Source organism: Nomascus leucogenys, chromosome 10 (genome assembly GCF_006542625.1).
Source record: "Nomascus leucogenys isolate Asia chromosome 10, Asia_NLE_v1, whole genome shotgun sequence".
In the NCBI taxonomy this organism is placed as follows: domain Eukaryota; kingdom Metazoa; phylum Chordata; class Mammalia; order Primates; family Hylobatidae; genus Nomascus; species Nomascus leucogenys.
In genome coordinates this window covers 86,917,239-86,930,838 of record NC_044390.1, presented here as the reverse complement: position 1 = coordinate 86,930,838, position 13,600 = coordinate 86,917,239, and the positions used below count along the sequence as shown (strand labels likewise).

At 45.1% G+C, this 13,600-nt stretch overlaps 1 protein-coding gene across 1 annotated transcript in view; it reads left to right on the top strand.

Moving 5' to 3' along the window:
- CIT (citron rho-interacting serine/threonine kinase) overlaps positions 1–13,600 on the top strand; it is a 191,440-nt gene that overhangs the window by 112,381 nt on the left and 65,459 nt on the right. Inside the window, exons 20-23 of the mRNA XM_030821489.1 lie at positions 4,224–4,340; positions 6,575–6,684; positions 7,702–7,876; positions 13,023–13,220. Of these exons, the coding sequence (XP_030677349.1) occupies positions 4,224–4,340; positions 6,575–6,684; positions 7,702–7,876; positions 13,023–13,220 (600 nt within the window). The remainder of the gene's footprint in view (positions 1–4,223; positions 4,341–6,574; positions 6,685–7,701; positions 7,877–13,022; positions 13,221–13,600) is intronic.

Sequence of the window (13,600 nt, the reverse complement as noted above, 5' to 3'; positions counted from 1 at the left end):
AAGTTAGTGGTAATTATATCTCAAATATTGTCTCTTTCCTCCTTCTCTCTTTTCCTTTTAAGAATTTGATTGGGGCTGGGCATGGTGGTTCATACCTGTAATCCCAGCAGTTGGGTGGCAGAGGTGGGTGGATCACCTGAGGTCAGGAGTTCAAGACCAGCCTGGCCAACATGGTGAAACCCTGCCTCTACTAAAAATACAAAAAAATTAGCCAGGCGTGGTGGCGTGCACCTGTAGTCCCAGCTACTTGGGAGGCTGAGACACAAGAATCTCTTGAACCCAGTGAGCAGAGGTTGCAGTGAGCCAAGATTTCACCACTGCACTCCAGCCTAGGTGACAGAGTGAGACTCTGTCTCAAAAAAGAAAAAAAAAAAAAGAATTTGATTGGGCATCAGTTAGATCAGCTCCAATTTAGCCTTTTAAAATATTTTCTATTTCTTTGTTTCTTTGTGCTATATTTTGGGTATGTTCTTCTGACATATTTTCCAATTTGCAAATTCTTTCTTAGCTGTGTCTAATCTGCTGTTCCATTGAGTTTTTTCTTTTCTTTTTTTTTTTGAGACAGGATCTCACTCTGTCACCCAGGCTGGAGTGCAGTGGTGCAGTCATAGCTCACTGCAACCTGGGCTTAAGCAGTCCTCCTACCTCAGCCTCCTGAGTAGCTGGGACTATAGGTGCATGCCACCACGCCTGGGTAATTTTTAAATTTTCTGTTGAGTTTTAATTTCGGTTGTTATATTTTTTACTTCTAGACATTCTATTTGGGTCATTCCCAAGTTTGCTAGATTATTTAAGACAGTCGTCTTCTGTTCTGCGCATTCATTTTCAAGCCTAACTTTTCTTTCTTTAGATGTATTGAGCATAGTTATTTTATTACCTGTACCTGACAACTCCACTATGTGAAGTATTTGAAGGTCTGTTTCTGCTCGGTTGTTTCTCTTGATTCTTTGTCATGGTGACTGTTTTATTTTCCTTGGAGAATTATTAATGGAAATTCTTTGAGGTCTTGGATGAAATGTGTGCCCACCTTGGTGGGTGATCGGGGGCTTTCATTTCTACCTTTTCTTGACCACTGAGGCTATAAAAACTGAAACTCAAGTTAATTTGTTTCAGTAAATACCTCAGGTTAAACCCTTCTTACCTCTCCCTGCTTCTGTTTTACTTAGTTTTTGGTAATTTCTTACTCTCTTGCCAACTTGTAGCTGCTTTTGGGAAAATGTTTTTTATATTTTATCTAGCATTTTAAATCATTTTCAAGAGAAGGGCTGGCCTGACACGTAGCCCACTATACTATTAGAAATGGCTGCCACTCTATCAATTTCCTTTTAAAATCACATCACATTTTCATTATTATTTGGATCAAGCCTTTAATTCATTCTTATGTTCTTGAGAATCAGATGCTGTTTATTATATCTTGAATATTGTCGCTTCCCCTTTCCAACCAGACATTGAAGGGGGATTTCAATTTTTGTGATAATCTTGTTATTGATTTGGTTGGTATTCTCAAAGAATTGAGCGGTCCTTTCTTGGAGAATCTAACACGTACATGCTCACACAGCATCATCACCATCACCACCCTGGCATCTTTTACCGCTGGTGTTATTTTTGGTTGTTTTTCAGTAAAAGAAATATAGGAAGCTGGGCACAGTGGTTCACATCTGTAATTTCAGCACTTTGCGGGGCCAAGGTGGGCAGATCGCTTGAGTCCAGCAATTCAAGACCAGTCTGTGTAACAAAGTGAGACATCCTTCTCATCTTGTCTACAAAAAATACAAAAATTAGCCAGGCAGGTGGCACACACCAGTAGTCCCAGCTACTTGGGAGGCTGAGGTGGGAGGATCACTTGTAATCAGGAGGTTGAGGCTGCAGTGATCCGTGGAAAGACATATGGGAAAACAACCCAGAAATGACCTCAAAGTGTTCTCCTGTGACTCCTGGTACTTCAATTTTTAGAAAATTATGAGAATGTATACAGTAGTCCACTGGCACCTTTGCATGATGAAAGTAACCCTTTATGAAACATATTCTGTGATTTGGTGATTATATTGATGTTCCTATCAAAAGCCATATTCTCCCTTAAATTGATTCAGATGTCTTTAGTAGAATCTCTTATTTCAAATAAACATTTTGCTCCCCTTCTCCCCCATACATCTTGTTCATCTTTTTGCCAGTTGAACCCTACAAAAGCTAAGAGAGACCCATATGTTCTTTTATTTATCTGTTTATTGTTTTGAGACAGGTTCTTGCTGCATCACCCAGGGTAGAATGTGGTAGTGTGATCATAGCTCAGTGAGGCTTCGAACTCCTGGGCTCAAGCAATCCTCCCATCTTAACCTCCTGAGTAGCTGGGATTACAGGTGCACAACGCCATGCCCAGCTAATTACTATTTTTTATACTTCTTGTGGAAATGCGGTCTTGCTGTTTTGCCCAGGCTGGTCTCAAACTTCTGTCCCCAAGCGATGTCCACCCGTGTCAGCCTCCCGAAGTGCTGGGGTTACAGGCATGAGCCACCATGCCTGGCCTAATGCATACGTTCTTGATAGAAGCTTATCCCTTCTAGCTCATACTTACCTCTTATCGGTATCCTTCTTGACCAAAGTTGAGGTCTTATTTTGAGCAGACGCATCCTGAAAATGTATTTCATTGCTTTAGCACCTCATAAAAAATAAAGAGCATATGTGGTCTAGATATTATGTGGTCTCTGCTAACTGCTAGATGGAAAGAAATTTGTTTTATAGATCCCGAGGAATGTCAGGGAAAGATCTGTCTTTCTTCCCTACTGGAATCTTTATGAAACCATTTCTTTTTAGCCTGTTCTGCTTTGTGTTTCCTGTTCCAGCCTCTATCAGGCCATTTTAGTAATAATTATGATCATACCCTTGATTCTACCCTGTTCTTGCTCGTAATTTTAGAATCATGCTCAGACATCCAAGAGAGTGGGCCATTTCTCATCCTTTTGAGCTTGTTCCTTTCTCTCATGACCCTATTCCCACCTTTTGGTCTTCTCTTCCAACTTCCATTCTATTTTTTTTCATCAGTCAGTTCTAGTTTAAAGACCTCTTTGAAATCTGTTCTTTCCTTTCTTTCTCCTGTGGACTCCCTCCCCGCTGACTGGCTCTTTTTAGGGACGATGTCCCCATAAGCTGTGACGGTCCTTTCACAATAGACATTGTGGGAAAGGCAGATTTTAGCCCTATCTGTGACCCCAGCTCTTTCAGCTTTATTCCCAGGATCCTGTTGTTCTCCTTGATGTCGTTGGTGTTCTTTGGAAAAGCAGAATGGAGCCTCTGTGGTGAGAAACGTAGGGTTGTGGTCAAAGGCTCGGGCATGTTATGATGTTGTCTTCTTTTTTCCTTCCTTTTTGCTTGTTGTTTTGGCAACTCGTAGGGCTGTGTGTGCCCCAAAGAACATTAGATCAAGCTGGCGATTGGTGATACCATTACTGTTTTATGTTTCCTCTTGGGAACAGTAGGTGCTTACAGTGGCATTCTAAGCACTGAGAACACATGATCTCTCTTCCCCTGGGAAAGGTTTCTTTTCCCAGTGACTTTTTTTTTCTCCCCCTAGTTGGATCAGAGGAAAGAACCAGGGAAAGAGGCATTTTTTTCTTTCTTTTATGTTGTCTTTTTAATCTGTTGACCATCCACCTACGTTATTGGTGGCCAAAATCCTCTTGTCCCTGGTTGTTTCCGAGCATCATCCTTGGTCACATAGACTTCCTCTGTCTTCGGCTTCTCTCCCTCTTGCACACAGCCCAGGAGTATCTAGAATTAATTTGTATAAATTAGGAGTGAGGAATATTCTGAAAACTACGGGTGCACTGGCGAAGAAAAAGTTGTCCCCAGGTAATATCTGCAGATTATAAGAAATTTATTCTCTAGGTCTGGATCTAAAGCAATCTTGTTTCCTCCTCCCTTCTCATTCTGGAGTCTGCCTCATTTTGAATATATCTCTCTGGTCTTTGGGCTGCTGATTTTAAAATAAGTTCTTGGTTCAAGTCAACCTGTTACTTGCCATTGGATGGTAATATTTGACTTTTTAATCTTATCCTGATTGATAAGCGGACTCCCAGTTTTTGCCTTCTCTTTGCCCCAGAATTTGGAGACCTCGGGCCTCTCCCCTGCTTTTCTCCTCTTTCCTAGATTTTCTCAAGTGTCCCCGTTTAGTCTTCCCTCCTCAGCTTGGCTCCTGAGAACATTTGCTGCTGCTTTTGTTTTTGTAGGTGTTGGACAATCAGATAAAGAAAGACCTGGCCGACAAGGAGACGCTGGAGAACATGATGCAGAGACACGAGGAGGAGGCCCATGAGAAGGGCAAAATTCTCAGCGAGCAGAAGGCGGTAGGTAGAAGGAGTTGCCAAGCCAGTGTTCAAAGGAGGGTTTTTGAAATATGCCCAGAATCACACCCCTGATAAGACTCTATTTCACCTGGCGAAATTCCTTCTGTTGAATCCTGTGGAGTTGTTGGTAATAGGATGCTTTCTCTGAAACTGTTTCCTTTCCTAAAAGCAACTGAGGTGGTGGCTCTGGATGGCCAGTTTTGTGTTTTTCAAGAACTCATGCTGTTCTGCTATCTGCTAAAATACTGTCCTTCTAAATGCCCCTGACAAAATGGCCAGTGGCTCTTGGTCTTCCTGCTTTTTTTTTTTTTTTTTTTGAGGCTGGGTTTTGCTCCGAAGCCCAGGTTGCAATGTGGTGGTGCAATCATGGCTCACTGCAGCCTGCAACTCCTGGGCTCAAGTGATCCTTCCACCTAAGCCTCCCAAGTAGCTGAGACTACAGGTGCATGCCCCCATGCTCAGCTAATTTCTAAGTTTTCTGTAGAGATGAGATCTTGCTGTGTTGCCCAGGCTGGTCTCAAACTTCTGGCCTCAAGCAATCCTCCCATCTTGGTCTCCCAAAGTGCTGGGATTACAGGCCACCACTCCTGGCCCTTCACTTCTTTTTACTTGCCTGTTTGTCTCTTTTCTAATCCACATAGGCAGTTGTTTCAGAAACTTCTTGCTCCTAAGGTTTACCTGTGGTGCTTATTTATCTGCACCCCACGAAGACTTACCATATCAGAATCTCTTTTTTTTTTTGAGATGGAGTCTCACTCTTTCACCCAGGCTGGAGTTCAGTGGCATGATTTCAGCTCACTGCAACCTCCGCCTCCCAGGTTCAAGTGATTCTCCTGCCTCAGCCTCCCGAGTAGCTGGGATTACAGGCATTGTGTCACCGTGCCCAGCTAATTTTTGTATTTTTAGTAGAGACGGGGTTTCACTATGTTGGCCAGACCAGTCTCGAACTCTTGACCTCAAGTGATCTGCCCACCTTGGCCTCCCAAAGTGCTGGGATTACAGGTGTGAGCCACCGAACCCGACCTCACATCAGGATCTCTGAGGGGAGATCCTGGGAAATTAAATTTTTAGTTAGTACCCCCACACTCCAATTCTTATGATTCATTAAGTTGGGGAAACTTTGCTGTAGAGACATGCCTGTCCCCAACCTTTTTAGCACCAGGGACTGGTTTTGTGGAAGACAGTTTTTCCACAGAGGTGGGGGGATGGTTTCAAGATAAAACTGTACCACCTCAGACTATCAGGCATTAAGGCATTAGATTCTTTTTGTTTTGTTTTGTTTTTGAGACAGAGTCTTGCTCTGTCGCACAGGCTGGAGTGCAGTGGCGCAATATCAGCTCACTGCAACCTCCACCTCCCAAGTTCAAGTGTCTCTCCTGCCTCAGCCTCCCGAGTAGCTGGGATTACAGGCATGTGACACTGCACCCGGCTAATTTTTGTATTTTTAGTAAAGACAGCATTTCTCCATGTTGGCCAGGCTGGTCTCGAATTCCTGACCTCAGGTGACCCGCCTGCCTTGGCCTCCCAAAGTGTTGGGATTACAGGCTAAGCCACTGCGCCCGGCCCGCGGCATTTGATTCTCATTAGGAGCACATGACCTCGATCCCTCGCTTGCACAGGTCATGATGGGTTTCACACTCTGAGGAGAATCTAATGCCACCGATCCCACGGGAGGTAGAGCTCAGGCAGTAATGCTCACTCGCTGGCCACTCACCTCCTGCTGTGCGGCCTGGTTCATAACAGGTGGCAGACTGGTAATAGGGTACTGCTCTGTGGCCCTGGGGTTGGAGACCCCTGCTGTGGATTCTAGAGCAATAGTGGCTGGGTGAGAAGGAATCACTCAGAAAATGACAACCCTCGGGGTGGTGATAAATGCGAATGTGCATATTCGAGTTAAGAGACTCTTGCAGGCCCGGGTCACATGCAGATGAGATGGGGTTTAACAAGGCCTGATTACTCACAGGATGTTAGGTTCCTGAATAGGTCCTTATGTCTGTTTTAAATGCAAGCCACTTAGCCAGTGTGGGGAGATTTCATCACTGAAAAAACAACCAAGTACCATCCATTTGAGTGGTACCATCTGTGGTCCTCAGAGTACAGACTAGTTGAGTGCCTTGTTACCTCTAGCCAAATTGCCGTCATTTCAGATGAAACTTTTACCCTGGCCTGCACTGCCCCTATTACTTCTGTTCTGGTATAACTGTGTGAGGTTTCATAGGTGCCCTGTGTTTCAGATGATCAATGCTATGGATTCCAAGATCAGATCCCTGGAACAGAGGATTGTGGAACTGTCTGAAGCCAATAAACTTGCAGCAAATAGCAGTCTTTTTACCCAAAGGAACATGTAAGTATCCAAATTCTAACTGCCCTACATTATTACACTTTGGTCTTTTCTCCTGTGGCATAAACTCGCTTCTGTCTGACAGAGCTGGAATGGATTGAATGACTTCTGTAGCTCAGCCCAGCCCTCGGATACTTACGTCATTTTGCCCTGTCTTAAGTGGTCTCACTCTGCCACTTTTGAGTCGGGTTTTCTTAAATGTCTTCAATTACCATCACATTACAGAGTGTTTTGCTCTCTCTAATGAGGCTATTTATAATTTGCTTGCGGAAAGCTGCAGTTCTTGTTCCCCAGACTTGCGTCCTGTCATTAGTAAGAGGTGAAATTGTGTGTGCCCAGTTGGGCCATCCATTTAGTTGTCACTAGGTTAGACCCTAGGGAAGGAAGTTTGGGGTTCAGCAAGGACTGTGTTCCAGGAGCACTTTGATCTGAATCTTTTCCCCCAGAGAATTACAATCTCCAGGATTGTTTTTTCCCCCTTAGGTTTCTGTCTTCAGAGATCTCCCAAAACAGTCCCATCTTAATCTAAACCAGCTTAGTAGGCTGTGTTTTGGGTCTTTGAGTCGTTCTGGTTTTTGATACTTCTAAGCAGTTTGCTGGAGAGGTGAGGAAGATCTACAGAGAACTAGAAGGAATACCATTCTTTCTCCTTGTTGCTCCTTTTTCTCCAGGGCCTGCCTTCATGAGTTACTGGGGTGCCCTTGTACAGTAATCTAAGGAGGCCCCCTTCTGCCCCTACACAGATACACAGACTCAAAGAAGAAATAAACAGGCCTGTCAAAGGAGTGAAATGTTAGTATCTCTTGCATCCCTCCAGTGGTGATGAGTAAATGGTCCCCACATTCGTCATGCTGGGATCATGCTTATGAGGTCAGATCAGGAGACAGCTAACCCAGGAATGGCCCTAGTCCACTTAGTGAGGACACATGTCTCACTCCCTGTCCGTCTACCTTCCGTGGAAACGGGCTCAACTCTAACGAGACTGTGATTTTGTTTGGATCCTCCCACCACCCCCACCAGGAAGGCCCAAGAAGAGATGATTTCTGAACTCAGGCAACAGAAATTTTACCTGGAGACACAGGCTGGAAAGTTGGAGGCCCAGAACCGAAAGCTGGAGGAGCAGCTGGAGAAGATCAGCCACCAAGACCACAGTGACAAGAATCGGCTGCTGGAACTGGAGACAAGATTGCGGGAGGTGAGAATGAGGGGTGATCTCCTGGGAGGATTTGCTGGGCGATTCAGGCTCTGAACAAGCCAGCTTTCGAGCACAAATCAGTATCTATACAAGAGACATTGTGCTTGGTGGTTAAGGGGGCAGACTTGAGGCAGGAGAAAAGGGTCTGGAGGCAAGGAAGCTAAGGCCAATTCATGCTGAATCAAGGAAAAACACCAAGGTTTAGGGGCAGGGAATCTGAGGCCCTTGTGCTAACCTCTTTTTTTTTTTTTTTAATTTGGAGAGAGTGTCTTGCTCTGTCGTCCAGGCTGGAGTGCAGTGGTGCAATCTTGGTTCACTGCAGCCTCTGCCTCCCGGGTTCAAGCGATTCTCATGCCTCAGCTTCTCGAGTAGCTGGGACTACAGGTGCCTGGCACCACACCTGGCCAATTTTTGTAGAGACAGGGTTCTGCCATGTTGGCCAGGCTGGTCTTGAACTCCTGACCTCAAGTGATCGACCCGCCTCAGCTTCCCAAAGTGCTGGGGTTACAGGCGTGAGCCACCATGCCTGGCCAATTTGTGCTAGCTTTCTAAAAGAGAAAACATCAGGGTCTGCGGGCAGGGAACCTGAGGCCCGTTCCTGTGGGCTTCCCAGAGCTGGATCAAAAGGAAAACACCTGGGGCTTGGGGGCAGGGAACCTGAGGCCAATTAACGCAAACTTCCTCAAGCTGAACCAAAGGGAAAATCCTCATCTTCCCACGCCCCAGTAGCAAAAGATGGAAGAGGCTACTCTCCCTGCAAAGCTCCAAAAGATGGAAGGCTACTCTGCCTGCAACCCCCTCCCCCCACCTTCCACCATTGCTCAGATGGAAAGGGAGAGCAGCTTGAATGGGCCGCGGGCCAAGGAGGGACTATCCCTTCATCTGCATAGGGCGTCAGTTCACCTCAGCCTTTAATTAGCCACAAACCAAATCCTTTATTCAGATAAGGAGTAACCAATAGGAACCCCAAAAGGAGTACTTAAAACCCAGAAAACTTTGTAACTGGGCCCTTGAGCCACTTGCTGGGGCCACTCCCACCCTGCAGAGTGCTTTCTTGCTTTAATAGATCCCTGCTTTCGCTGCTTCATTCCTGTGTTTTGTTCCTTTGTTACTTTGTGCATTTTGTCCAATTCTTTGTTCAAAATAGACAACTTAGACCCCAGGCCCTCCTTCTGGTAACAGACTGGGCCATGGGGTTCTGGGTTAGAATTCCACCTCCATTCCTTACTGGTTTTATGACCTCTTACTAGTTTTGCAAGCTGCCTCATCTCTGCTGGGCTTCAGTTTCTTCATCTGTAAAATGTCAGTGATAATGTATCTCCTTTATAGGGTCCTGTGGGGAGTGTGTCAATTTGTGCATCTGTCAAATGGGAGCAGAGCAATTCCTCCTTTATCAAGATGTAATGACAGCCCAGTGACCTAGTCAGAGCTTAGCCGTGGTGGCCCAGTGCTGATGGCAGAGGTCTGTCTTATAATGACAGTGGGAGATTAAAAGACAAAACCAAACTTAGGTGTGATTGATGAAAGGTAGCTCTCTTCAAAAACACAAGGAAGCTGGGAAGAGTGGCCAGGTTTTGGGGAGGAAAACACAACAAATTGGGTTGTAGACATGTTGAGGTTGATTGAAGCCATAAGGTTACATTTGTGTAGTCACTGTATATTTGTCAAATGCCGGCTGTGTGCCGATTTGTAGCCTGAGTCTACAGTGGTGACAAGACAGACCTGTTCCTGACACGAGGGCTTTTAGCCTAGCAGCAGTGTTCGCTGGCACCAGCAGAGGCACAACTGGAGTTCAGGATAGTGGTTGTTGGAAGCTGGACACCCAGGCTGGAAGGGAAGACACAGTGTCTCATGTAAAATAGTTGCTCAAATATTTGTGATGGAATTCTTCAAAAAGCAGATGATCTTTCTTAAGGAAGGTCCTGTTAAGCAGACAGCAGTCTGAGGTCTAAGCCTTGGATAATACTCATGTTTATGCATGTCTTTATTTGTCTTGGAGTGTTAAAATGAAGTCATTTCTCCAAGGGACAGTAACAATGTGTTATCTCATGTTTTTTAGGGTGGACTGCTCCATTAGGGTCACCTGGAGTGTCTGGTTTTATTTTTCATTTTTTCTAGCAATGGGGTCTTGCTATGTTGCCCAGGCTGGTCTTGAGCTCCTGGCTTTATTTATTTATTTATTTTTCTTTTATTATTTCTTAGGTCAGGATTTCTCAGAAGGAGGATGCCTGGCTTTAAGCAGTCCTCCCTCCTTGGCCTCCAAAGTGCTAGGATTACAGGCATGAGCCTTAAGCCTTAGACGATGGTTTAACTTTTATTATCCAGGCTATACTTTCACTCTTCTGTACGTTTAACAGCAAGATCACGGGAGACTCGCCCTTAACTTTGTGAGTCTAAACAATCCAGATGGACTTCTCTAGCTTGGGGCCCTTGACTGGCTGTCTCTTGCCTTCCCTTTGCACAAATGTTCCTCTTAGGAGCCTGCCCTGCTGCTGTAGCTCATCTGGGCTATTAAAGTGTCTCAGGGAAGCTGTTGCTTTTCACTTGAATCAGTAGAGCCAGCCCCTCAAGGATTTGGTAAGAGAAACTTCAAACGTTTCATGAGAGGTTCAGGCTCTATATTCTCCCTGGGAGTTTTGCAGTTCAGCTCTAAATATAACCAGATCAGTCCCTCTTCTTTTGGCCACCTGCTGCTACTGAGATTGAGGGCAGAGGCCTCCACCTGGAGTTTGATCCGCCTTAAAGGACCTGGGCCTTCCCCCAACTTTGTGTGTGCAGCGTTAGCTCTTCTCTAGCCAGGTGTGTGGAGTCACAAAGATGCAGGCTCCCGGGTTCTTCCTTCATTGTATAGCCTCTGGCTCCCGCTCCTCCCCTTGAGTCACTGTCACCTGCCTCTCTTGGTTTTGCCAAATGGCGTCAGAAGCATTTTCAGGCTTGCTAGTAGAGGCCCACCCTGCTGTGACTGCTGGTGTTTTAGTAAGACTGAAGGCTACAGTATTTACCCTGTACATGGTCAAGTGCAATGGTCAGTCCACGTAGGGATGTTGCAGGAATACAGCAACATGTTACATGGACTCTTGAGCCAGACTTTCTGGCTTTGAATGCCAGTCCAGCCTTTTAAAAAGATTTTTATAGCTGTGTGACATTTGCTCAGTTACCTAATCTCTCAGTGCCACAGTTTGCTTATCTGTAAAATGAAGGTAGTAGTAGTAGTACCTCCCTCAGTGAGTTGTTCTGAAAATGAAATGAGTTAATTCAGGGCCCAGTGTGTTGTGAGGACCGTATTTGCTGCTGTGATATCGTCGTCATCACCACCATCACTAGAGAGAGATAATAGCCATGGCTTCAGCTGTCACTGATTTGTTAAGGCCTCCCGGATCCAGGTTGCCAATCCAGACCTTTCTTTTGATTTTCTGACCCATTGTCTTACTAGTAGACTACTTATTAGTAGACGTTAGACATCTCCACTTGGATGTCTCCCACAGGGCTCAAGTTCAACATGTTAAGACTGAATTTCTTATCTTTTGCCTCATACTGGCCCTTTCTCTCCTATTCTGTCATAGCAGTGGTCTCACTCTTTGTGTAATTCACCTGTCCAGAAATGTGGGAGTCATCTTTTTTTCTTTTTCTTTTTTTTTTTTTGAGACAGAGTCTCGGTCTGTCGCCCAGGCTGGAGTACAATGGTGCAATCTTGGCCCACTGCAACCTCTGCCTGCCAGGTTCAAGTGATTCTTCTGCCTCAGCCTCCCGGCCTGTAGCTGGGACTACAGGCGTGTGCCACCACGCCCAGCTAATTTTTTGTTATTTTTAGTAGAGACAGGGTTTCACCATGCTGGGCAGACTGGTCTCGAACTCCTGACCTCGTGATCTGCCCACCTCACCCTCCCAAAGTGCTGGGATTACAGGTGTGAGCCATTGCACCCAGCCAGGAGTCATCTTTGACTCCCTTATTTCCTTTGTTCTCTGCCCCACATCAAATTAACCACTAAATCCTGTTGGTTTTCCAGGTTACATCTTTTGCAAGTGTTTCTTCTCTTCACCCCTATGGGCTTTGGGATGTGGGTACCACCTTTCCTAGGGAGTCTTCTCCGACCCTCTGAAGCTGGGTTGGAGGTCTCCTTTTTATCCCCATGGCTTTCAGGGCACAGCTCATCACAGTGTGTTCTTGGCAGTCCCCTTAGACAGCGGGTTCTCTGAGGGCAGCAAGCATCTCTGAGTTGCTTGACATTGATCTTTAGGACCACACTGTCCATGTTTGTCAGGTCAATAGATGTGCCATGGTCTCCCTCACTCCCTTCCTTTGGATGTCTTGCTTCCCCTGCCTGGAATTTTCTTTCACCTCTTACCTGCTTGTTTGACTCCTGCATATTCTTCAACAGAATTTAACAGATCCAGAGTTAGCTCCTCTACCCCCCTGCTGTATTCCTGCAACATCCCTACATGTCCTGACCGTTGCACTTGACCATGATATATGGTCATGGTTGGTTTTCATTTTTCTCCCCACTTGAAGGCAGAGACTGTCTTTCATCTCCATATTCCATTTTCCACAGAAATTGCTGAGTAAATTTTTGTTACATGAATGATGAAAGATTGAATAGATAGTTGGATGGATGAGCAGATAGAGGGAAGAATGATTAATTTCTAATGTGACATTAAAGCAGATTACCTAATGAGGACACATCAGAGAAAGCGTGTTTAAAATAAATAGAATTCAGTCTGTTGTTTCATTTACAGTCAAGTTGAAAAGATGTCCTTGTTACTAATATGATGTTATTTATATCTGCTTAGCTTTAAATGTTTTTCTAATAAGAGTAATTGTCATCATTTTCATTCGTGATTCTTAATGTGTGGCTTTTCCTTTTAAAGTCTTCCCAGGCATTTGAATATATGTAAGTAAGGGGTGGTTAGGAGATATAGCCCTTACCTGTTCTTACTCCTGTTGAATTCGGAGATGCATGGAAGTCAGGCCCATTTTGTTGCGTTTTCCTTTCCTCTATCGAGTGCCGAGAAGATGGTTCCAAGACCAGTTTCAGCTGCAGGTTGAGTAGCAGGTCATGTCTTCATTTTCTCTTTTGTTCAGACCAACCAAGGATTTATCTCTCTCTGTCTCTCTCTCTCTCTCTCTCTCTCTCTCTCTCTCTCTCAGGTCAGTCTAGAGCACGAGGAGCAGAAACTGGAGCTCAAGCGCCAGCTCACAGAGCTACAGCTCTCCCTGCAGGAGCGTGAGTCACAGTTGACAGCCCTGCAGGCTGCCCGGGCGGCCCTGGAGAGCCAGCTTCGCCAGGCGAAGACAGAGCTGGAAGAGACCACAGCAGAAGCCGAAGAGGAGATCCAGGCGCTCACGGTAGGTCTGGGGAGCAACATCTTCAGGTTGCTAAAGGCCTCAGCTAGGATGAGTGTGGCACTGAGGATACTGGCTCACCCTTAGAAATTCCAGGAGGGAAAACATGATCCACAAGGATATTCAATGGCCAGGAAATTGGCTTACATAGGCTGCTGCTTCATTGGAACTGATAGACGAGCTTGGTTGGTTATATTCAAACTTTTCTTAGTATCTTGAAAAGTTCTTCCTTTATTTATGTATTTTCCTTCTTTTAAAAAAATTATCATTATATTTTAAAGTTTGGTTTCAGCCAAAGTCTGTTTACCTTGGCCTTCTACTTTAGTTTTCAGTAATCATTTAAAATAATAATAATAATCTTATATCTTATAGTAGTCTTTCTA